Below are 24520 nucleotides of genomic sequence, written 5' to 3'. Positions count from 1 at the left end.
GCTTGCGCCACAGGTGCCGAGCCTCACCAACTTAATCTTCATTGACTTTGTCTCCAGGCCTCCCAGCTACTCACTGTCATGTTCACAAATGAATCCTATCAACGCCTAAACTCTCAAACCCACTTACTTAGCTATTGTTATCTGCTGAACTGTGTCCTCTCCCCGAAGCCTCCCAATAGAGAGATACTGACATCCTAACCCCTAGTACCTCAGAATGTGACCTTATTCACAAATAGGGTTTTTACAGAGGTAATTAAGTCAAAATGAGGTCAATAGGGTGGGTCTTTAAAAAACTTTTTTATTTTAGATTAATATGAATGTACACATGATTAGGTTACATTGTTTGTTAGAGTCCAAATTGTAGTTGTGCCCTTCACCCAGGAGGTGTGTCATGTACCCCTACATTGTGCCTTTTAGTTGAGAGCACACCAATCCTTCTCCCTCCTCCCCTCTCCCTCCATTTGAGTTTGTGTTTTTCTCTTGTGTAGGTGTGTTATTTATTCATCTACTGGTCTCATATTAGTATTGAGTACATTGGATACTCGCCTTTCCACTCTTGTGATACTTTACTAAGTAGAATGTTCTCCAATAGAACATTCTATATTGTGGCTCTTATCCACAATGTAACTGATGTCCTTACAAAAAGGAGACATTGGCTGGGTGCAGTGGCTCATGCCTGTAGTCCTACTACTCTGGGACGGACAGATTGCTTAAACTCAGGAGTTGGAGGCCAGCTGAGCAAAAACAAGACGATCTCTACCAAAAATATTAGAAAAATTACGTAGGTGTTGTGGCAAAAGCCTATAATCCCAGCTACTTGGGAAGCTTGAGGCAAGAATATCTCTTGAGCCCAAGAGTTTGAGGTTGCTGTGAGCTATGATGATGCCTAGATGCTCAACCCTAGGGCTACAGAATGAGATTCTGTCTCAAAACAAACAAACAAACAACAGCAACAAAAAACTCAAAAGGAGAAATCTAGATGCAGATATAGACACATACAAATATGGTGTGAAGACACAAGAGGATTGAGGTGATGCACCTATAAGCCCAGAATGTCAAAGACTGCTGGCAAAGCACCAGAAAGTAAGAAGAGGCAAGAAAGGTTTCCCCTACAGGTTTCAGAGAATGTCCCTGCCAACACCTGGATTTTAGATTTCTATCCTCTAGAACTGTGAGACATTAAATTCTGCTGTTCTAAACCACCCAGACTGTGGTACTTTGCTGCAGCAGCCCTAGGAAACTAATACAGCTACAATGTTCCCATCCTTCCAGAGTACTCACCCCACCTCATCTCCACCAGAACCTCCAGGCTACTGACCCCTGTCCCTTTTCTCTTTTTACTTCCCTCCTCAGTTTGGATGCTTTGATCCTTCACTACATGCACTCTCTTGCTAGTCTCACTAGTTCTCTATCATTCTTGCCTGTCTTAACCCCAGTAAGAAATAGGCAACAGTGCTTTTCCTGGTACTATTGGAGCTCACACACCCTGACTGATGACACTACAAGTTTGTAGTCACCAGTCTAAACTGGTATTTTAGCTCTGCCTGGTCATCTTCCTGTACCTCCCTCCCAATTGCAACAACTATCTTACATTTCCTTCCCACCAGAGTCCTTGCCCCACTCAGCTGCCAAGCTGGACTCCTGCTTCAAGGAGATACTTTCTGAATTCCCTCATGTCCCACTTTCCCCTCCATTTCTATTTACATACACACCCACCCTCAACTCCTTCCCTCCTGTTACAGGGAGTCATCTCTCCCCTTTCCTTTGGGAGGCTCCTACCTCCATGTTTCTGGGTCCCATTCTCTTTCACTCCTTCAGGAATTTCATGCTATGAATATCCACAATCTCAAGCATCTTTAATTTCTTTCCTTACTGGCTTCCTCCATCAGCCTGTAAACATGCTCAAGTTCATGCTAGTATAGTAAAACAAAAAAATAAAAAACAAAACAAAACAAAAAAATTTCTTTGTACTCCATATTCCTCTCCAGCTATCACTTCTCCACCTATTCATAACCCAATGTCTTGAAAGAGTTGTCTCCACTTCCTTACCTCTTGTACATAATCTTTTCTAAGACATTACAGAGGTAGAAGCCACATTGCAGTGGATTGAGGAGAAAGTGGAAAGCGAAAAATTATAGGCAACTCTTTTGTTCCCCTCAGCTTGGGCGGGCTGACTCCAATGGACCCACCTCTTTCTGGTCCTCTCCCTGCCATTCCTTCTGCAGGCTCCCCAAAAGGGGAAGGACAATGCCCCTCTTAGGACTTTAGGGGTTGCAGTGTAACTTTCAGCACAGGTTACCATGCTTATTCCTTATGATTCCTCCACCATGGCCATCAGCAGATGGGATGATGAGCCAAAGATCAATACCACGCAGGATAGACTGGCCCCAAAGCTCTGGAGGTCCAATGATAAATAACTGTTTGATAGCAGAAGACAAGTGATGTTCAAAGAAAAAGCAGCAGGATTGAGCACCTGTTGCTCAACGGTTAGAGTGCCTGCCCTGTGCACCAGAGGTTGCAGGTTCAAACCCAACCAGGGCCTGCTAAAACAAACAAACAAACAAATAAAAAACAAACAGGGTGGTGACTGTGGCTCATTGGGTGGGGCGCTGGCCCCATGTACTGAGCGTGGTGGGTTTAAGCCCTGCCCCAGCCAAATTGCAACAAAAAAATGTCCAGGCCTTGTGACGGGCACTTGTGGTCCCAGCTACTCGGGAGGCTGAGGCTGAGTCGCCTGGGCCCAGGAGTTGGAGGTTGCTGTGAGCTGTGTGATGCCACGGCACTCTACTGAGGGCCATAAAGTGAAACTCTGTCTCTACAAAACAAAGAACCCCCCCCCCCAACACACACACACAAAGAGGGCACCCATAGCTCAGCAGTTAGGGCGCTAGCCACATGCTCTGGGGCTGGTGGGTTTAAATCTGGCCCAGCCTACTAAACAACAGTAACAACAAAAATAGCTGGGCATTATGGCAGGTACCTGTAGTCCCAGCTACTAGGAAGGCTGAGGCAACAGAATTGCTTGAGGCCAAGAGTTTGAGGTTACTGTGAGCTATGATGCCATAGCACTCTACAGAGGGTGACAAAGTGAGACTCTGTCTCACAAAAAAAAAAAAAAATCCTGAATGAACTGCAAGGAGAAAGGGGGAGAAGTCAGTCAGTTTGCAAGGTAACTGAGTTACCACAGTTATCACAGTCACTAGGGGATGTGTCAGATGCTCCATGATCCTTTGCATTTGAGGAGCCTGGCTGGGCAGCCACTGAGGTTTCACCCCTCCTAAAATCCCCTGAATCCTCATCACCTGCCCCTTTCTAGGGTCCTCCACATCACTCAGGAGTGAACTACCTTGGAAAGTAAAGGATGCAGTTTGAAGTTTTGACCACCATCTGCTGGCCCTATAGTCACCTCAACCCTCTTCTAAGCCCTTACCAAGACTTCCAGTCCCTCAACTCTCTCTCAATATCTCAGCTCCTCCTGGTCTCAGTCAAGTGTCACTCAGCAACCTCAAACTACTGGGTGTACCCCACTACAATGTGAACCCAGAAGAGCCCCAACATTCTCATGAATGGATACCCAGACTGCTGGAAAAACTGGAGAAAATCTCAAGACCCATGGGAGATGGCAGCGCCTGTGGCTCAAAGGAGTAGAGCGCTGGCCCCATATACCAGAGGTGGCTGGTTCGAACCCCACCCTGGTCAAAAACTGCAAAAACTGCAAAAAAAAAAAAAAAAAAGACCCATGGGAGACCCAACTGATTCAACTCTTTAATGTACCACTGCCTACAATCCTGCCCTAGTTCTTGTAGCTCCCTGGCTGTTAATGCAACCTTCACCTTTCTCCTCATACCCCTAACCTCACCATGGTGAATCTGAGTGTTTAAGGCCAAGGTGAGGCAGAAAATGAGCAAGGGGTAAAAAGGCAAGGATGGGACCTGGAGAGAGATTTTTTTTTGTCTGTTGTGTATTGCTAGAGGGGTGTGTGTGTGTGTTTATATATATATATATATATATATATATATATATTTTTTTCCTTTCTTTTTTTGAGATAGAATCTCACTTTGTTGCCCTTAATAGAGTGCTGTAGCATCACAGCTCACAGCAACCTCAAACTCTTGGGCATAAGTGACCCTTTTGCCTCAGCCTCCCAAGTAGTTGGGACTACAGGCACCCACAACACCCAGCTATTTTTAGAGACAAGGTCTCACTCTGGCTCAAGCTGGTCTCAAACTTATGAGCTTAGGCAATGCATCTGCCTCAGCCTCCTAAAGTGCTAGGATTACACCGGCCACCATGCCCAGAGTTTTTTTTTTTTGTTTTTTTTTTGAGACAGAGCCTCAAGCTGTCCCCCTGGGTAGAATGCCGTGACATCACAGCTCACAGCAACCTCCAACTCCTGGGTTCAAGCGAGTCTCCTGCCTCAGCCTCACAAGTAGCTCACAGGCGCCCGCCACAACGCCCGGCTATTTTTTGGTTGCAGCCGTCGTCATTGTTGTTTGGTGGGCCCGGGCTGGACTGGAAACCTCTACCTTAGGTGTATGTGGCTGGTGCCTTAGCCACTTGAGCCACAGGCTCTGAGCCGTTGTTTTTTTGTTTTTTTTTTTTGAGACTCAGTCTCACCTTGTTGCCCTGGTAGAGTGCTGCGGTCATAGTTCATGGCAACCTCAAACTCCGGGAGTCAAGTAACCCTCCTGCCTCAGCCTCTGATTAGCTGGGACTATAGGCATGTGCCACAATGCCCAGCTAGTTTTTCTATTTTTTAGTAGAGACTCTATTTTTAGTAGAGTTCATCTCAAACTCCAGAGCTCAGGTGCTCCACCTACCTCAGCCTCCCAGAGTGCTAGGATTACAAGCATGAGCCACCACACCCAGCCTTAAAGGTATGTTTTTAAGATAGGAAAGAGCATGTTTACAAACTGAGTTGTTATAATAATAGCAATGAACATTTATATATCACTATGCACCCAGGTGGTACCTAAGTGTCATATATGTTATGTTTCTTTAATCTTCATAACCCTGAGGTAAACCCCATTGTATCCCCTTTTTATGGATGAGATCACTAGGGCACAGAGTAGTAACCTGCTAGCTAGTGACAGACCAGGATTCAAACCCAGGCAGGCTTGAGTATGTATATTGCAGATGGGGAGAAATGTATGACCTGCCAGTCCCTAAATCAGCCCAAAACAGGTACAAAGAGCCATCCAGGGGCCTAGATATATTCAGGCTACTGATTGAGGGTTCTTATCAACACCATCCTCCCAGTACCACGCTGAGCCTACCCTCCCTGTCTCCAGCCCATCAGCTCCCAGAGGGAAAGGGCAAGCACTCCCATTCCTTTAATCACCTTCCACTTCACAGGCCAGGCAGAAGCTCATCAAATGGGCAAAAGCTTTATTTCCTAACTCCCCCTCTAGACTCTGTTGGAAGGTAGATCAGACACACTGTAGGTAGAAGGAAGAATAAACCCCTCTTATGCAATCCAGAATTTGGCAGAAATCCCACACCTGTCACTCTTCATAGCAGTCCCTTTCCACGTGCCAGAAGGAAGGGGAAGCAGGACATGGAGACCCACTTCTGTAGACTTGAGTTTTGATGGGAATGTTGAGCAGTCCAGGGCTTCTCAGAAAAGGCACCTCCATCCTAGACATTCAGGTCTGGAGAACAGCCTGGCTCAGCAGGTCTTCAGGACCGGGTGTCTCTAGCCTTTCTTCGCGGTCGGGGGCCACAGCTGGAGCTTGGCACAGAGCCCAGGCCAGGAGGTGCCCCTGGGGGTTGATAGCCACACTCACTGGGGTCCAGGGGGTCCCTGCTGAGCAGTACCCACACTGCAGGCACATGGCGGCGCACTGTGAGCGGGTCTAGGCCTGTGTCAGGTGAGGTTGGGACCCAGCTGTCCTCAGTCTGCAGGAAACGCAGCTTGGTGAGCTGGTGGAGACCTGGGACCCGCCGCTTGACAATCTCAGCGCAGCTGACAGCCTTTCCTGCAGCCCTGCCAGAACCTGAGAACACAACGTGCCGTGCACAGCCGCCCTCCAACCGACCCAGCGCCAGCCCCAGCAGGTTTCGAATTTTGCTGCCATCTCGGACCCGCATCTCAAGGGTATCAGGAGGTAGCTGGGGCATTGGGGAAGGTGATGGGAGCTCTACAGAGCCAGCTTTTCGGTAATGCTCCATCCTGCTTGTTGTCTCGTCTGCAACTCTTGCTGCCCTCTGCAGAGAAGTATCAGATGAGTGCTGGGCAATGTGCTTCAGGCCATCGTTCACCACCCCTTCCACCTCCCTTCAGGATACAGCCCTGCTCCTCAACCCAGACTTCCCAAGAACAGGATCATATCCCCTCCTCCTCAGCTTCTCACAAGGAGTCGTGCCTGTCTCATCCTGGGAAGGGGTCGTATCTCATGCACCCTGTTCCTCTAGACAGCCTCCCTCCTCCAATCCTGGAATCCCTGAAACAGGACCAAATTCCCTAAACACCGAGTTCTTTGGGACAGGGACAGGTACCCTCATCACAAGCACCCCAGGACTGGGGCTGAGCCCTCCTTACCCTGGGCCCCTTGGGACAGGGGCCAGATCCCTCACCCCAGATTAAGAACCAGACTGAGTGCTCCCCACTTGGAGCTCTACAGGGACGAGGCCTCCTCACTTTATACTCCCAGAGGACAGGATTAAGTCCCTTTGCCGCAGGACCCCCGGGAAACAGCCAAAAGCCTTTAACTAATGGTGTCCAAAACAGAACCTAGCCCCCATCCACGTCAATCCAGGATACTCAGAAAGCCGGGAGCAGACGCTTAACATGGAAGGCTGCTTGGACGACTCCTGGCCAGCGAAAGCTGTCTGCATCGCCAGGAGCTGCCCCCAGGGTCCTACGGGCCTCTGCGGCCAAACAGCAGGTGTTCCCTCTCCCACCACCTCCGAGAACCCCCCACCCCTTCCCGCCGGGTTCCAGCTCTCACCGCGGCGGCCTCACACTCTATCCACAGCCAAGATGGCGCCCGGTTCGGGAGCGCGCCCAGGCTGCGGGGCCGCGCTCGCCACACGGGGGCGGGGCCTGAAAAAAGGCGCCCCACGGCCTCTCAGCCCGGGAGACCTAGGGCAGGCGCCAGGAGAGAGTGGATCCTGGAACACAGGATCCGTAGTTTCCGCGGTTACGCCTGGGCCAGGGACACTCTTAATGAGACGGAGGGATCCGATCCTAAAGATGAGAGGACTCCTGCGTCTGAAGGGTGGTGGATCTGTCCCTTTGAGACGAGAGGGCTGCATTATCGGTTGAGCAAGGGTGTAAGAGGGGTAGGGTTCACCATGGTTGCTACAGGTTCCGTTTGGAGGGGCTGTTGCTGAGCTTCGACCCCGTCCTGTGGGCATGGCTAACCACAGCGGGGTTTCCAGGTACTAGCAGAATCAGATCTTTTGCACAGCTCACCCTGGCTGTAGCGGGGGAGGGAGTGGTGGGAGAAATTGAGCCGCAGCTTCTGGTGACTCCTGGCCGCGGAGGCTGGGTGCGAGGTGGGGGTGTCTGCACGGAGCCTAATATGGGACCTAAGATGTAACAGGTGCTCAAATATTTGTTAAATCTTTATTTGAATTAGTAACAAGAGAAATAGCAGAGGGAATAGAGGAGATTAAGTTAAGAGATACTAGTTCGGTGAAGGGTTGGCGACTGTCTGGATAGTGGGAAATTCTGAGTCTAAGATGACTCCCAGGTTTCCGACCAATTTGGACACGCTGAATTTGAGATGCAGATCACATCGCACAGGTGGGTATGACCCGCAAGCATGGGAAAGGAGTCTGCAGCTAGAGCACTCTGAGACCACAAGGGGGCAGCAAACACTTGGTAGAGCACGGGGCCAATCTCTCTCCCTGCTTACTCAAGTCGGAGTCCCTCCTTCCCAACTTTCCCTCCCCAGAACCTAAAACTTCCTCTAGCCAAGCCTCTTGGGCTCCTCTTCTCAGCTAGCGGCAGCAGGTAGACTCCTAAGAGAAAAATTCCAAGGATCCTCTCTGCCTTTACACAAGCTGCTCCCTTAGCTCTGAAAGTACCTGTATATCACCCACCAGGGCTGCCTCCAGCTTCATTCCTTCCTTCTTCCATGCCCCAAAGGAACAGGTGACCACCTGTAGGACTGTCCTTTTTCTCTGCAGGGCAGAGGTTAGGTGAGCCCTACCTTTGTTCACCCACCTGACATTTGGAGGGTATCTGGTAAATGTGGGATAAATGGACGGATAAAAGCATGTCCTATTCACATAGATCAAATGAGAACCTTAGTCTTGGGAGCCCCAAGATGAGTATAGCTTCCAGTCCAAGCACTAGGCAGGTAGACAGCTCAGCTCTCCACTAACCCCATTCTAGACCAGAGAGCCAGCACACTCCTGTGTAATCTCTACAGTTTATTGTCACTGGAATAAGAACACTGATGGGGAAAGGGAGTGCAAATTGCAGATCTCAGGTAAGCTGACTTCTGACCTCAGAGCCCTACCTAAGTACAGACTGTGGGCCTTGAATCCAATAAATACAAAACCACCTCTGCCTTGTTACAAAGGCAGGTTGGCACACAGCCCTGGAGCCTGGCTGCCCTGGTCCACTCTGAGATGGGGAGTAGCTGTTACTCCTCAGTTGGCTTCACATGCTTGGCGGCCTCTAACTGACAAAGTAGCTCATCCCATTGCACGAACTGCTTGGAGAGAAGCAATGTCTGGTTGCAGGTCAAGGTGAGAACAGGAGTCAGAGTGAGGAAGTGGGGAGATTTTGCATCTACTAAAAGGGGTGGGGGATAGGGGAAATAGGCTGGTTGGGATGGGGTGAGAGAGCACTAGTGTGACAAAAGGACAAGGCTTGATGACAGCACCCATTAGGGGCCTAGCTGAGCAGAAAGGATACAGTCTTGTTGTATTCCTCCAGGAGAGCCTTGGACTCCTCAGTGATCTCCACACACTGGTCCTGTAGGGCCAAAGTGTGGCAGAGAATGGATTCTGGTCTTCTATTAAACTTCCTGCTTCATCAGGGACCCCTTACTCCCTACACAGCCTAGAAAATGTGGTACTTAGCTCCAAGATCAAAGGAGCAAATCACTAAAGGGGTACTTTTAGGCTCCAGGATAAGTGCCCTAATGGTAGTCCAAAGATTGATGGAAAGGGGAGTAGGCCACACATTAAGCAAACATTCCCCTAGTACCTGTCTCCTCCTCTGTTGGGACAGGAATACCATGTTTCCCCCAAAATAAACCTACCAAAAAAATAAGCCCATATTTAACAAATATGCATTTAATATAAGCCCTACCCCAATGATAAGACCTAGTGATGGGTGTGGCAATGCATTTTGGCGCCAAGTGGTAAGGAAGACTAGAATACCTTTTATCTGCCACAGCTCCTTTCTCCGAGCTGTTAGCACTTGCGCAGGTGCACGTGGTAACACTGTTGCAGGCATCCTATTGCGCATGTGCAAACGGCTAGGGGAAAGGAGTTCAAGCATCACTAGCCCCAGCCCCACCAACAAGGTCGGCTCCCCCTGTCAGGTTCCAGAAGAAGATGACTTAACTGTATTTGAATAAATGTAGATTGTTGTATTATACTTAATAAAAATAAGACATCCCCTGAAAATAAGCCCTAGTGTGTCTTCTTGAGAAAAAATAAATATAAGACAGTGTCTTATTTTCAGGGAAACACAATAGTAAAAGAGCTCTTCCACCCACAGTCAAGGACAGACCATCCCCAAGAATTCTTGGGTACCTCCCAACGTCAGCCTTCTAGTGTTTCAGAATATCTCAACTCTGGGAGGCCCCTGGATGTGGCCCTAGGGGAGTCCTTTCCTCTCTCTAGGGCTTATGAAGATACAGAATAGACCAGCAGTTCTCAACCTGTGGGTCACAACCCACAGGAACTGTATTAAAAGGCTGCAGCATTAGGAAGATTGAGAACCACTGGGATAGACCATAAAGTTTCCTCTAAACTGAAGTCAGAAAGGCTGGAAGCTGCTTATCAAGTGGCATGAGTGGGGGATGGGATACCTCACCATTTCTATGCACCCTTCTAGTCCTCTCCCTTCCCATACCTGCTGCTGGATATGGATTTGGGCCAAGCGCTGCAAGCGGGCAGCATGCTCAGGAACAGCTGTAAAACACAACACACACTGCCCAGTGATGCTTGTGTCCTCCCCCGGGACTGCTCAATAGTCTATTATGTCTTCAGCAGGATTAGAGTATTGAGTGGAAAAGCTAAACAAATGCCAGGCTTCATCGACCACTGTAGCTGGAGGTGGTGGTGGGCTCCCTGCCTATCTAGTGTTACTCTAGGACCCATAGGGGAGGGGAGCATACAGGTCCTGAGGAGAAGAGAAAACCTTGGCATTCCCGGTGTTGCTCCCTACCCCCACTCCAGTGATATAAGTAGGACCAAATTAAAAAAAAAAAAATTGGCTATCTTAGGACCTGTCCCTTTGGTCTCAGCCCAGCAGGGCCAAGTCTGCCTGACTTAGGGAAAGAGGACCCTATAGGTGGTCTGAAGAAGAGCTGATTACCTGGTATCCAATACCCAGAGCCTTGGCCTCTGTGCTGGGCCTGTAGCTTATGGCTGTCAGATACTCAGCGAGTAGCTGATCAGGGGCAGGGAGGGGAAGCTGGGAGAAATACTTTCAGAGACAGACAAGATGGATATCTGGATTCAATTAAAGTCACTGCTTGTCAAAGTCTAGGCTCTGGTGCTCTTAGCAGTACAATACAAAGAATTCACACACATTCATGCACCTGGCAGAGACTCTGACAGTAAAATATGGGCTCTGTAGCATCCTAAGGAGGGATACTGGTGGGGTAGAAGGCAGCAGGGATCTTCACAGTTGGGGGCTGCTAGAGCTTCTGGTAGTGCCCTTAGGCCCAGATTCTAAAGTCCTAAAACTGGGCTCTCCATCCTCCCAGCAGAGGTGGCAAGTACCCCCAGGAAGAAGATAAAGACAGGGAGCAAACCCAACCTGAGAAAGAACTGAAGTACACAGAAGTCTTGCCCATTCACCCACCTCCCCAAGTAAGGTAGTGGAGTTACAACCGTAGAGAGTTACCTTTGATGTGAGCACTGTCCAGCATGGGTACCAAGGCATCCACTTGCTCCAGGAGTGCAACCTGAGAGAGGATAAACTGCTCCTCTAAAGCAAAAATAGACAAGACAGTAACAGTGAAGCAAGCCTGGGCATTACTACTCAGCCAGTGCAAAAGACTGAGGACCTAGCAGGGGAGATAGCTGAACTCTAGAGCATTGGGCAGCAACTACGCCCATTGCCCTCCCCCTTTTTGGAGACAAAGTCTTACCCTGGAGTTGAGGGCTGTGGCATCATCATATCTCACAGCAACCTCAAACTCACAGGTTCAAGCAATCTTCTTGCCTCAGCTCCTGAGTAGCTAGGACTACAGGCGCCTACCACAATACCTGGCTAATTTTTCTATTTTTGTTAGAGACAGGGTCTTTCGCTCAGGCTGGTCTCAAACTCTTGAGCTCAGGCAATCAATCTGCCTTAGCCTCCCAGACTGTTAGGATTACAGGTGTGAGCCACCACATCTGGCCATCACTGCTCCCTTCTATAGGTACACATTTCCTGTCCTGACCTCACCTCTCCTGGATGCCTCTGGTCTGACCAATTTTGAGCCTAAAGAGCTTCTCAAATTCTCCAAATGCTACCTTTCTCTAACTTTTTAACATCTTCTAGCCTCCTATCAACAAACTCACCAAGTAATTCCTAGGCCACAAGAAACAAAATACTTGGGAGGCACCTGTAGCTCAAAGGAGTAGGGTGCCGGACCCATATGCCGGAGGTGGCAGGTTCAAACCCAGCCCTGGCCAAAAACTGCCATGATGCCACTGCACTCTAGCTGGGCAACAGAGAGAGACCCTATAAAAAAAAAAAAAAAAAAAAAGAAAGAAAGAAACAAAATACTTCAAAGAAAGTACTTATCCCCAAGGGTGCCTGGAAAGGTCTGGAAGGGCAGACATGTGGCAGACTGTACTACACAGGTTCTGCTCAGTGGCTCTCAGAGGAACAGCCAATTATAAGCTGAAAGAGAACTGGGACAGTGATTGGAGAATCCACTGTGGGAAACAGGATCTAGGCTGGGCTCTGTATGCAAAGGGAATTTCAATGCACTGAAATCCATAAAGTGGGAAGGGCATTCAAGAAGGAAACTGTTATGTGCAAATGCTTAGAGGCAGGAATACTTGTCAATTAGTTGAGGAAAAAAATTCAATTAGCTGAATTGGAGCAGGGAAAGCAGAAGAAACAAAGAGGGATGAAAGGCTTTGGATGGCAGGCTAAGGAATTAGGACTTTATCCTAGCCAGGAGAGAAAAGTGGGAGGTTGGAAATGTGTTTTTGTAGAGATTGGACCACATGCAGGAAGGAAAAAATTATGGTAAAGAAGATGATTTAGGAGACTGTGCTCTTCACATGCAAGTGGATACCCATTCTTTGAGGCAGTGCCAGAGAGAGGGATACCGAGGCTGGAAATGTCATCCCATGACTTAGGACACTGTCATAACTTACCTCAAGATAAACCTGAGGTTTATCCTCAAGAGTCCATGAAGGGAAGATCTGAACTTGGTGCCAGAGCCCTGGCAATTGATCAAGGGCCCTTTGGAAGCTCTGACAACCCTCTCAGCAGGAGCTGCCCATCCTCACCAGTCCTCAGTGCTGCATGGTTACCAATCAGTATCCTGGAAGACTGATCTCCCAGTTGAGTTATAAGCTCAGGTCCTTGAAGCAGGGCCTCTGTCTCCTCTAGCTTTCTAGCTTTAGTTATGCCAATGAGGATAGACTTTCTGGTTTGGCATCGCATACCTCTCACCTTAGAGAGAGCCTGGATCATAGCAGATGATCATTAAACATTTTTTTGGATGAAAAATGAAGGGCAGTGCCTGTGGCTCAATGAGTAGGCCACCGGCCCCATATACTGAGGGTAGTGGGTTCAAACCCGGCCCTGGCCAAAACTGCAACAAAAAATAGCCAGGCATTGTGGCAGGAGCCTGTAGTCCTAACTACTTGGGAGGCAAGATAATTGCCTAAGTCCAGGAGCTGGAGGTTGCTGTGAGCTGTGATGCCACAGCACTCTACCGAAGGTGACAAAGTAAAACTGTCTCTAAAAAAAAAAAATGAAGCTCAGAAAACCCTAGCTTATGGAATGGTTGACTGACTAATAGATAAGGCAATAGTTATTGGCTAGAATTCTGAAATCCTAGAGCTTTCCTACATGAAAGAAAGATATTGAAACTCATCCCAATAGTTTTCCTTCTCCCCCGTGGCAATGCTCTTTACTTCTATTCTTTCCTATAAGCTCTCTGTTAGTGAGCAGAAGTGAGGAAGTCTCTGAAGAAAAATCCAAGGGGCACATACACATATATATAAAATAACTCTGTTGTAGAAATAACTCTGTTAAATAAACCACGATGATTTATTAAACTTGCAAAAAAAAAAAAAAATCCAAGGGGCAGGCTACTGATAGAACATTGGAGTAGCTCCCACTGCAGCTGGCCCAGAGGTATATTGCACCCAATGGCACCCAATGCCTACTAGAGGATTCACAGGATCTTCAGCCCAGAATTCCAGAGAGCAGCTTCCAGGGGGATATATCCATGAGAAGACTGGATGGGGAAACCAGTTCTGTACCCAATCTCCTCCACAACCCACATCCTCAGATGCATGTACATACATAGCCCAGCATTACCTGCTAAAATGAACTGCAGCTTAGAAGCATCAGGTATGGCAATGCGGTCAATGTACTCAGGATCCAAGTATTTGATTAGGTCTTCAACTGGAAAAGTAAAAAGATGGAAAAAGGAACTAATAGGGCCGGGGAATAGAGCTCTATCTTATGAAGGATGTTGGTGACCTTAGGAAGAGCCTTGAATGAGGAGCTGATACCTCACAATGGCCTATCAGCAGGACTTTGCCAGGTTCTCTATCCCCACTTGCCTGTCACTCCACTCTCTTCACTTGTTGGCTGACCTCAGGTTTCAGAGCTGGAAACACAATTGCTGCCACCACCCTGGGGCCCTCCCATTCTCAATGACCTATCCTCACCAAGAAAAGAAGGCCTTTTTTCCACTCAATGCCACCAAGACAAGTCAGTGCTTTGTCTGATTTCTAGTTCCTGAGCAGGTTACTAGCTCTGATATGATCAAAAAGGTTTGGCTGAACAAAGGCTAGAGCTCTCAGTTCTTAATTTCTTTCCTGCCATATAACCTTGCCTGGGGAAATCTCAAACCCTTTTAAAAGGAGTTTTCAGGCAAAGCTGTCATTCCATGACTTAGGACACTGTCACAACTTACCTCAGGATAAACCTGAGGTTTATCCATAAGGTAGAAAAGCACACCCAGGGCAGCGCCTGTGGCTCAGTGGGTAGGGCGCCGGCCCCATATACTGAGAGTGGCAGGTTCAAACCCAGCCCTGGCCAAACTGCAACAACAACAAAAAAAATAGTTGGGCATTGTGGTAGATGCCTGTAGTCCCAGCTACTCGGGAGGCCGAAGCAAGAGAATTGCCTAAGCTCAGGAATTGGAGGTTGCTGTGAGCTGTGACCCCACAGCACTCTATGAAGGGCAAGAAAGTGAGACTCTGTCTCAAAAAAAAAAAAAAAAAAGAAAGAAAAAGAAAGAAAGAAAGAAAAGAAAAGCACACTCCAATTCACCAATTGAATCTGATACAAGGAAATGTCTTCATATTTCTTCTATCCCCAAAGGGCTATTCAGTAACCTAATGAATTGAAAGGCCAGGGCCAGGTTGTAGGAAGCACAGGCATGGGAAGTAGTACAGGGAAGCACATCATGGAAGCACTTACTCTTTTTGTACAGAATCTTTACCCTTTCCCTTTTGTTGGCAATGTTCCCCAAAGCCACCTGCACCTTGACCAGGCCATCAGCCACCTGTAAGGGAAATGAGATTAATTCCAAGATGTACCACCAAACTCAAAGCTTGGAGGAAATAAAGAACCCTCATTCCCCAGACTCACAAACCTGAATCCTAGTAATCTAGATTGGTCCCCTTCTCTAATATTAGAGGAGATACAGCCCCATCTTCAGGGAATCCTTAATATGAAGTGTAGGGGGAGGGGGAGAAAGAGAGAGTCAGGTACTGCTTGAGAAGGTTCAAATTTTTTTTTTTTTTTTTTGCAGTTTTTGGCTGGGGCTGGGTTTGAACCAGCCACCTCCAGTATATGGGGCCAGCACCCTACTCCTTTGAGCCACAGGTGCCTGGGAGTTTCGAATTTAATTGGGGAGGTAGTGAACTATTTTAGAGTTTATGGAATGTATAGTATATATCATAATTTCTGGTTCCTAAGTCCCAGGCTTGGGCGTGAGAAATGCAAGCATCCTCATATAGGCCTGCATTACCTCATGAGTAATGAAGTAATGAAGGTCCTGGTACAGTAATGGATGACTGTACCAGGACCCAAACTGGCTGGCCTACCTCTAGTCTTATTCCTTCCACATCAACTCTAGGGTGGGAGATGGAAGAGTCTAAGATAACTAGTACCCCAGGTGGGGCATGGTGGCTCACACCTGCAGTCCTAGCACTCTGGGAGGCGAAGGCTTGAGCTCAGGAGTTCAAGACTAGCCTGAGCAAGAACAAGACCCTGTCTCTAAAAATAGCTGGGCACTGTGGTAGGCACCTGTAGTCCCAGCTACTAGGGAGGCTGAGGCAAGAGAATCGCTGGACTCCAAGAGTTCAAGGTTGCTGTGAGCTATGACACCACGGCACTCAACCAAGGGTGGCAAAGTAAGACTCTGTCTCAAAAAAAAAAAAAAGATAACTAGTATCCCAATAATGATACAAGCCCTATATTAGGAAATAAGCAAGATAATCAGGTTAGGGGAGAGAGAGAAAGAGTACAGTTAAGAGCATGTGGAATAAGTTTGAGATGTCTGTTGGATATTCAAGTGAAAAAGTCCAGTAAACAATGGGACATATAAGTCTGGTTTTCAGAACAGAAATTTGGGCCAGAGATATACACTTGAGACATAATGACATGTAAATAGTAACTGAAACTATGGAAGTGAGTGAGTCTACATAGGGCTTAATGATAGAAGATAAGGAATTCCAATATTAAAGGGTCAAACAGAGGAGAAGGCTAAGGAAGAGAATGCACTCACCTAAGTTTTAGAGTAGAAGGTGAGAAATGACAATATTGAAGGGGCAAATATATGGTAAGGCAAATAAACTAAGAAGCAGGTAGAAGGAAAATCAGGAGGGTTAGGTTAACATCATAGATGACAAAGGAAAAGAATGTTTGAGAAGTTTGAGAAGCTCAAATTGGAACACAATCTACCAATTACAACTAATTTCACAAGAAGTGTCACGTTGCATGTCCTTAGCTCCAGGATATGCCTGACATTCCCCAGAACTTCTTCAGTAAAAGGTTTTCCCATAGTAGAAAGAGGATAGGAGGGCACCTAAGCCTGATAGTTGTCAAAATTCAGTCACTAGTGTAAAGGAGTGCCAGTCTACATCTGAGCACTCAGTATCCAAGCCCTTCCCCTCTTAATCTTGGCCCTCTCAGACCTCATTTCTTGCCCCTTGGAGCTTCCTTAACTATCTCTGCACTGCCTCCTCTGGGGTCCCATGGATCTCTCTCTGCACAATTCATTTAACAATCAATCACGGAGGGCTCCATGACAACACTTCCATAGTAAACTTCGGCTCTTATTGAAACTCTCGTTAGCTTCTCGAGCGTGTTAGATCTCCCAACTAACCCCCAAAAGGAAGGAGAGTCTTAGTCACAGTTGGCACAGAGCCCACTCAATCAGGCCTGATTACCCTCAGATCCCCCCATGGGAACAGACCCCGAGGATCAAAACGGCTCTGAGAGGTCTCCGACCTTTGTTACTTCAAAGGCCAGACTGAAGGCGACAGGACTGCAGCAGCTAGATCCATCCGAAGGGCGGGGCCAAGAGCCCGCTCTTGCCCTTCTCCAGATAGGGACCACCAGACCAGACCTCTCACCTTCCGCGAGCCGCGCGTCCCGCCCGGCCCGTACACCCAGCGCTCTAGCTCCTCCACTCGGGCCTGCAGCCGCTGCACATCAGTCAGAGCCGCCATGGTTCCTACCCACCCACCTCAGCCGAGAACAACCAGAAGGCGGGACATCCGTCCAAGCAGGATGGCCGACCAATCCAGGTGCAGGGGCGGCATTTTATGCAGGAAGTGACGCCACGATTCAGTCCTTCAGACCCGGAAGAGTCTGCTCCAGTCTGGCGAAAGGTGTCAAAAACTGGTCACCTTGGCAACAGCTGTCCGTTCTGGCCCTTCCCTGGCTTCCATCGCCTGGTTGTGAAGATGACCTTTGCCTTCGGGTATCAAAGAGGTTTCCTCACGCTATTCCCTGAATTTGCGCGTAACAATGCATTTACTATTCCAGGATAGGTCCAATTCCCATAGACCGTAGGAGACTCTGAGTTACCATAAACTTTTGGCGTCTTCTAGGTCCAAGAAATTAAGTGACTCACGCAAGGCCACCGAGCACTATTGTGATAGAATTGTCACCATATAGGACTTGAACTCAACCAGTCTTATTGAAGATGGAGCCCTTCTATTCTCGGGGTGCTTTCCCTATACCTCCTTCCCCTGGCCCAGTGCAGCCAGTGTGCTTTATATCATTCTTCCCCACCTCCCAGACCCAAGCACGAAGAGGAGGCATTGGAAAGGGAGGGATCACAACTTTATTGTCCAGATGTGACCTGACGGATGTCTCCTTCAAGAGACCCCAACCCAGCCTTTCATCTGGCTCCTGAAGAGAAGCAGGGCTGACAAAAGGGTGGGGCCCTAGAAATAACATTGACCCAGGAAGCACCTGAGGAGATGACTGGGGATACTGGGGAAAGAACTTTTTGGTAGATGCTGCTGGAATTGGTCAGGGAGGAGGTGCCCTCCCTTTACAATGAGGTAGATGTAACATTAAAAGAATATTTGGCTTCAAGTCCAGATGACATGGGGAGGGTGGAGTTTACCTCCCAAGGCTGGGTCCCAGACTGGACAACCTAAAAGAATCAAGGTAGGGAGTCTTCTCTCCCCCTCAGCAATAGGACTGGGACTCTTAGTTATGATTAGGAGGTTTTAGGACAAGGTGCTGGAAGGGGGCCCTATAGAGGATTGGGACGCAGGGTTGGTTGGGCCCTGAGAAGCTGGCATAGGCTGTCGGCGGGCAAAGAGGACACCTGGCAAAGGGATGAGGAGATGATAGAGGGTAAACAGAAGGGGGTAAGGGATGGAAACAGAAGAGGGGAACAAAAGTAAGTGTCTTGATTGCAGAACACCACACACATCTGTCTGCCACAAACCAATCAGTGAGAGACTCCTATGCTAATGTAGATACAGGTAAACCAAAATATTTACACGAATACATAAGCCCATGACAAGGCAGACATCCCATGGTACCCATTCCAGGGAGGTCATGCCTTGGAGTGCATGCCATACAGGCACCCCCTATAATCCATGCCAGTGTAGCAATCCCCTGAACCCCATGTTACCCATGCAAATTTGGATAACCCTGAACCTTATGCTAGTAGAGAAAGTTTAAAATCGCCATGCCAATCTAAATATCCCTGGCTCCATGCCAGTGTAGACAGCCTATAGTACCCATACCTGTGTAGACCACCCCGTTGATCTCTAGGGCCATGTTGATACTGCTGATGCCACTGCCTGCCAGATTGAGAGGCCCATCCAGTTGCTCTTCTGTCCAGGAGGAGTCATGTTTTAGGGAATTAGACTTCAGACTTAGAAGTGACCCCCTCCATCCCTGTAGACAGCTCCCATTCCACTATAGCCCCTACAGTTGTCTATAGAGGGATAAGTCTGCCCCACCCCAACACTTATCAGTTTGTTGGGTCTATCCTCCCTCAGTGTACAAGCCTGAAGCCCCTTCACAACAAGCCCTTCCTCACCCCTCAGGGAAACCTTGCCATGGGGCAGAAAACTTGGGGGCATGCCAGGTCGAGGTGGGTCCATAGGCCCCATCAGCACAGCCCTCTTCTCTGGGGGTTCCTCTGGTGCCAACTTCTCCCTTGTAGGTCCCAAGGTCAGGCCCACAGGCAGTGCCAGGTGAGGGGTTGGAATTCCACTCTCCTCTAGAAGAACAGGTCATTCAGCTCTCCTGGCCCAACCAAGCCATCTCTGCACATGGCTATCCCTCAGCCCTGGGACCAGAGAGTTCACCCAAGCTAACACGCCAATCTCTTCTTCATTCAATCCTCTTCCCATCTAGAGCCAGGCTGAGGCTCTAGATGGGAACCAATGTATATGCGTAGGTTAGTCCAAGAGAATTTGGAGAATTTTTGTGGTTGTTCCTTGCTTGTCAAATAATCCGGGTCACAGGAGGGACAAACCACATGCACATAGGAGCCCTGGGTGGACAGGTGTGGAATGGGGAGCTGTTGTGATTAAAGAACCTTTTCCTGAGCTTCAGTCCCACACTGCAGTAACAGAGCTCTCAAGGCTTTTCTTTGTTTTGTTTTAGAACAGGGTCTCATTCTGTCACCCAGGCTAGAGTGCAGTAGCGACATCATAGTTCACTGTAGCCTCAAACTCCAGGGCTCAAGCGATCAACCTTACCTCACTCTCCCAAACAGTTGTGACTACAGGTGGGCTGCCCCATACCCGGCCAATTTTCTATATTTTGTAGAGACAGGGTTTCGCTTTTGTTCAGGCTGGTCTCGAAAGTGCTTCCCCAAGTGACGGGCCTCTCTAAGCTTTATTGACCCCAAGCCTCAGGATTTCTAAACCTTAGGAACTCCCAAACTCAGAGCCTTGTCTATTCCTACTGCTAGCCTTGACCTCCTACTACTCCCACACTTCAATGCCTTCCAGACTTCAGAGTCCCCATATTTTAATGTTTCCTATATCTCAGCGCCCGACTGGACCTCAAGAGTTCCAAACCTCTGCCCTTACCCCTTCTCACCTTTCTTGATAGGGTTGGGGCTGAGTTGGGCGCAAGCGTGCGTTGGTAGGCCAGAGGCGGAGCCTTGGGCGGAGCCTGGACCGGGCGGGGGCGCAGGAGGGGCGGGGCCCGGACCCAAAACTGGCCCTTGAGTGCCGCGAGAGAGGGGCCCGGCCAAGCCAAAGAGTGGAGCAGCTGTGTAAGCCTGGCGACGGCCCTCGCGCCGATTGCTGTCGATGGCTGCTTGGAGTTCCCCCGGGGAGCTGAGCGCCCGCGTTTCACACTCGTACGGGTACAGGTACTTCATGTACCTAGGAGAGGACAGACAGTTTGTGGGTGTGGGTGTGTGTGCGTGGGACGCTGGGCCCATCTAGTCAAGTTCCACGCCCGGATGCCCTTCCCAGGGCCCTCCACATCTCGCCCCTGCCCCACCCCCGCGCGCTTTCCTTTCCGCTCCAGGTCCTGGCCTCACTGTGTGCGTAGAGTGAAGGCTGCCGAGGTGATGGTGGTGGGCAGGCTGAGGCCGCGTGTGACCTCCCGCCACACTTTGCGGTTGATGACCTCCACCAGGCCACCCTTAGCGGTCACCAAGCGAAACAGCGCGTATAGGTCCAGCACCTGCTTCGCCATGATGGGCACGCGGTTCACTGGCGTCCCTAGTGGAAATGGGGCAGAGAGGACACCAAGACTAAGACATTGTGGTCATCCCCAGGGATTGAAGGATTTGGTCTCCTGCATGAGACAGGCCTGGTTACAGGGCAGAACTCCCGGAGAGGGAAGGAAAGAGAGAGATGGGGAAGCAGGATTATGGTCAGAGCCCCCAGACCCCCAGGGCCTCCATTTTAGCGGGAAGAACAGAAGACAGGAGTGGGCAAATTTCCTTAAAGGGCCAGATGGTTAATATTTTAGTTTTTGTGGGCCAAACGATCACTCTCACAACTACCCAGGTCTGCCATTGTTGCCTGAAAGCAGTCATAGAGGATATTCACTGTAATAGTTATGGCTGTGTTCCAATACAACTTTACCGACTGAAATTCGAATTTCACACGTCTGGAAATGCTATTTGTCTTTTATTTTTTTCTCCTAACTATTTAAACGAGTAAAACCATTCTTATCTCGCAAGCGGCTGCGTTTGGCCCTCTAGCTTTGCTGTCCCTTGGGGGTGACCACCGTAGGAAGGACTTCCACACAGTGCTGAAGGGCCAGACTGCCCCAGGGAGCAACCCTCGGATGGCTACCTGAGCTCAGGAATGGCGGGCAAGAGAAGAATCAGCTCCCACCTCACTGGCCGACTCCGCAGCCCGCACAACCCCCGTTTGCCAGTCCTGACAAAGGGGCCTGTCTGCGCTGACCGATGGGCCCCAGTTAATTCCTTACCGATCCCGTCCCTTTCGGCCGCCGCCTTTGGACCCGAACAATTAGCTGCGGCCTGATTAATGGGGGGAAATTATCGTCCCCGCGGGACCTCCTCCCCCCCCCACCCCCGCAGCTAGAGCAGAGAGAAGCAGGGACCAAGGGAAACAGAGTTGGGGCGGGGGTGGGGGGGAATCGACACAGTAGATAATGCAGGGATCGGTTCACAGCGCTCCCTGACCCCCACTGGAGGGAAAGCCTTGAGGAAGAGCCAAAGAGGAGACACTGGCACCAGAATGCCTGGGCCTTTCTGGGTGACAAGAGAACTCTGGGCCCACCAAAAGGTCACTGGGAAGGAAGGGACCTGAAAAAGACGCTGAGCCTAGGGTGAGTGCCAGGGGACTTGGGCCAGCAGCTGCACTAAGGAAGGGAGGGGACAGTGCAGCCAGTTAATTAGCAGCTTATCAGGCTGTGCTAGGAGTGAGTTAATTAGCTTTGTAGAGAGAGATAATGAGTCAGTGTTCAGTCCCATGAATCTGGGGAGAAGCTGAAGTGATGGACTGTCTCCCACTGTGATGCCCTCCTGGGCCCTTCCTGCATTCTCTTCCAGCTCTCTGAATTTCCTGCAAAGGAATTCCTGGTCCTCTGCAGCCCCAACTCACATAATCCCCAGCCCAGCCTTTGGGAAGTTCTTCCTTCAATCTAACCCCTAGTCTTTCCTGCTGTAGAGCACATGTGGTATCCCCGGCCTGAAGCAAGGGGAAAATGAGGAGAGCCAAGGCTGGCGAAATCCCTCCATAGAGAACCAAGGCATTCACAGCCCTCTAGTCATGAGACCCTCCCACTCCAGGCCAGCCCCCCAACAGTTCCTCCTCCTACCATCCCAATTGATCCCACACTCATTAACCTGCCAGTGGGCTGGCCACTAATTAATCCTAGGGTGGAGGAGGGGGGCAGGGTCAGAGGTTAAAGACGCTATTGAGGGCCCAGAGGACAGGTGCTGCCAAACTCAGACCTCTTCATAGAGAACCCAAGCTAGTTTCTTCAAACCTGATAAGGGGCAGCAATTCTAGGACCCTTTACCCACATCACCCCACTCACCCCTCTTTTGCATGAAGCTAAACAGGTCATCCAGAAATTCCTTCCTCTTGGGGTCTGCATCGAGCTCATACAGCTGGGGAAGAATCAGAGTTATTCTCCAGTTCCACTGACTACCTTTCTCCCCAGACCCCAATTCAGATTGTATCCTGAACAAGAGTCCCTAACTGAAGGGGTGGGTAGGGTTCGAATGTAGCATTAAGTTCTCTCCCCCTGAGGGCAGTTAGGGGTTCCTTTTTCTAATACATACAAAGATGGGTACTGGCTGGGGGTGCCCTGGGTAGCTCAAACTGTCCCTCTAGGCCAGGGAGTAGGGGCAGAGAGGAAGCAAGAAGGAGCTGGGGAGGCTCAGCCTGTTCTCCAGGATTGGGTCTTTGCCCACCCAGAGGGAACATTCAGAGTCCAAGGACGGAAGCCAGGCTGGGGTAGTGTTCCACACAGAAAAGACTAACATATATTGGAAGCTCACATTCATTAGTGCAAGGGTTTCATTCTGCTCACATCCCTGTGTGCCAAGGCTTGGCGAGGGGCAGAGATGCTTCCAACCCATCCTTCAGGCAGGGTGGATAAACTCCTGGATTGACATCTGGGACCCTGAGCCCATCTTCTGGTCTGATCTCCCACAGGCAGTTATCCTGCCTATCATAGGACTTGCCAGAGAGACACTGGCCCCATGCCATGCAGGATCTGTGGGGGTCAGGACTTGAAGGGCCCATGAGTCATCCTAGCAGTCACCTGGAGACCCACCTCCTATATCTGCTCCCAAATACCACTGAAGAGGAACAATCCCTGGAGTCATTGACCCTGAGTAACAGTCCCTCAGTAATACTGATAGGTAACACTCCATTCCTCAATATGAACCCTCATAGTAAAAAAAGAACAAAATCCCCTCAAAACAATGAATAGCAAACCCCAGAGATGCACCTTTAGAGCAACACTCTCACAAAAATAATGAGCCCTAAGTTTCAGATGGATACCCACAAATAATACACTCTCCAAGTAATAACCCTCAGAATTATACCCATATAGCCAGGAGAAACAGATTCTAGAGCCATATTTTCAGAATAAAAGAGCCCCGAGTAACACTCCCAGTTTTACAATAATACCATGAAGTACTAGCCACAAATTAATACTTCTGGAAAATATCCATGACCAACACCCTACAAATTAACACCACCAGGACAGCACACCTGGAGTCACAGCCTGACATAATACTTCTGGAGTGACAGCCTTGAATAGTGTCCTTAGAATAACACCCAGAAGGAATCCTCAGGAAGAAAGAACCTCAGATTAAGACCCTGTCAGTAAGGTCTTGTCATTTCCAGTTGCAGAGGAGCCCTTTAGTCATACTGCGGCTGTAGTGTCACAGGCTAGGAACTGTCATCTATGTAACTCAGGCCAGGGAGAAGATTGGGGGGGGAGTGTTGCAGTGTGACAGGAAAGAGAGAAGGGGTGTACCAGCCAGTCAAGGGAGTGGCAACCTCAATTCTCCTTCCAAAGACAAAAGTAGACAGCCCAGGGCACACCCACTGGTTGGCACTGGACTCCTCAGTCCCCAGATCCTCCTCCTTCAAAGGCCCCTACACCCCTCCCGCCTTTTCTTCCAGCCCCACCAATGGCTTCCAGTCTGTCATTCTTCATGTTTCTGGGCATCTCCTGCACTTCTTAGTGTGTCCCTTTGCAATACTTTCCGTGTACCTAGGTGTCTGTCACTAACTGCCAGTCTTCCCACCATCTCTCTCTAGGTCTCTGTGTCTATGTGTCTCCATCTTACTAGGATAGTGGGGGTGGGTAGGCTACTAAGCACCTGGCTCTGCTTTTGCCCAGAGGGGAGAAAAGAGGGAGGGCCTGAAATTGAGGGGATCCTACCTGCTTGAACTGCTCTTCATAGGTCCATTCATGGGGATGGGGTCCAGGCGCCTGGCTAGAAGGGGAGCTGGGGTGATGGCTCTCCTTAGCTGCCTCCTCCTCCTCTGGCCCAGCTTCCTCCCCCTCTTCATCTTCTTCAGCATCCTCCTCTTCCTCAGCTCCAACATTCCCCAAGGCCCCCTCTGGGGCCTGTAGGGTTCTGGGGCCATATAGAGGAGGCCTTGGTGGCAGCTGAGGTCGTGGAGGGGCAAATGGCCCCACCCCTTGGGCCAGTCGAGCAGCCTGCTGTCTCTGCAGGGCCTCCAT

At 49.4% G+C, this 24520-nt stretch overlaps 3 protein-coding genes across 5 annotated transcripts; all 3 read right to left on the bottom strand.

Moving 5' to 3' along the window:
* Positions 1 to 5362: 5362 nt before the first annotated feature.
* Positions 5363 to 7195, bottom strand: RPP25L (ribonuclease P/MRP subunit p25 like). 2 transcript variants are annotated; one of them, XM_003800266.2, is made up of 2 exons: positions 6951 to 7195; positions 5363 to 6207 (listed from the first exon to the last, which is right to left on the bottom strand). In XM_003800266.2, the coding sequence occupies exon 2, from the start codon at positions 6169 to 6171 to the stop codon at positions 5680 to 5682; it is 492 nt and encodes a 163-aa protein (XP_003800314.1). In that variant the 5' UTR covers positions 6172 to 6207; positions 6951 to 7195; the 3' UTR covers positions 5363 to 5679. The 2 variants fall into 2 exon arrangements, with proteins under 2 accessions (XP_003800314.1, XP_023375094.1); XM_023519326.1 differs by lacking the exon at positions 6951 to 7195 and adding an exon at positions 6354 to 6834.
* Positions 7196 to 8365: 1170 nt separating this feature from the next.
* DCTN3 (dynactin subunit 3) lies at positions 8366 to 17117 on the bottom strand. 2 transcript variants are annotated; one of them, XM_003800261.3, is made up of 7 exons: positions 16966 to 17117; positions 14804 to 14888; positions 13691 to 13777; positions 11042 to 11125; positions 10043 to 10101; positions 8873 to 8932; positions 8366 to 8687 (listed from the first exon to the last, which is right to left on the bottom strand). In XM_003800261.3, exons 1-7 carry the CDS (start codon positions 17059 to 17061, stop codon positions 8598 to 8600), a joined length of 561 nt encoding a protein of 186 aa, XP_003800309.1. In that variant the 5' UTR covers positions 17062 to 17117; the 3' UTR covers positions 8366 to 8597. The 2 variants fall into 2 exon arrangements, with proteins under 2 accessions (XP_003800309.1, XP_023375093.1); XM_023519325.1 differs by lacking the exon at positions 13691 to 13777 and having other exon boundaries at positions 16966 to 17078.
* An 822-nt stretch (positions 17118 to 17939) lies between these two features.
* On the bottom strand, positions 17940 to 24520 carry ARID3C (AT-rich interaction domain 3C). Its single transcript, XM_003800317.2, has 7 exons — positions 24215 to 24520; positions 22349 to 22421; positions 20367 to 20550; positions 19916 to 20205; positions 18903 to 19085; positions 18604 to 18693; positions 17940 to 18176 (listed from the first exon to the last, which is right to left on the bottom strand). The coding sequence occupies exons 1-7, from the start codon at positions 24518 to 24520 to the stop codon at positions 18076 to 18078; spliced, it is 1227 nt and encodes a 408-aa protein (XP_003800365.1). The 3' UTR covers positions 17940 to 18075.

Source organism: Otolemur garnettii, unplaced genomic scaffold, assembly GCF_000181295.1.
Source record: "Otolemur garnettii isolate 467f Iridium unplaced genomic scaffold, OtoGar3 scaffold00172, whole genome shotgun sequence".
NCBI lineage: Eukaryota > Metazoa > Chordata > Mammalia > Primates > Galagidae > Otolemur > Otolemur garnettii.
This window is presented reverse-complemented; position numbering and strand designations above follow the sequence as displayed.

Coding starts and splice junctions, on each gene's coding strand:
- ARID3C (XM_003800317.2), bottom strand. CDS start 24,520: ATGGAGGCCCTGCAGAGACAGCAGGCTGCTCGACTGGCCCAAGGGGTG. Junction 18,694..18,902: donor TGGCAAGGTTTCCCTGAGGG/GTGAGGAAGGGC, acceptor CCTCCTGGACAG/AAGAGCAACTGGATGGGCCT. Junction 18,177..18,603: donor CAACGGGGTGGTCTACACAG/GTATGGGTACTA, acceptor TCCCTTTGCCAG/GTGTCCTCTTTGCCCGCCGA.
- DCTN3 (XM_003800261.3), bottom strand. CDS start 17,061: ATGGCGGCTCTGACTGATGTGCAGCGGCTGCAGGCCCGAGTGGAGGAG. Junction 10,102..11,041: donor GGACAGTGCTCACATCAAAG/GTAACTCTCTAC, acceptor TGTGTTTTACAG/CTGTTCCTGAGCATGCTGCC. Junction 8,933..10,042: donor AAATCCATATCCAGCAGCAG/GTATGGGAAGGG, acceptor TTGGCCCTACAG/GACCAGTGTGTGGAGATCAC.
- RPP25L (XM_023519326.1), bottom strand. CDS start 6,374: ATGAGACAGGCACGACTCCTT. Junction 6,208..6,353: donor TGAGACAGGCACGACTCCTT/GTGAGAAGCTGA, acceptor ACTTCTCTGCAG/AGGGCAGCAAGAGTTGCAGA.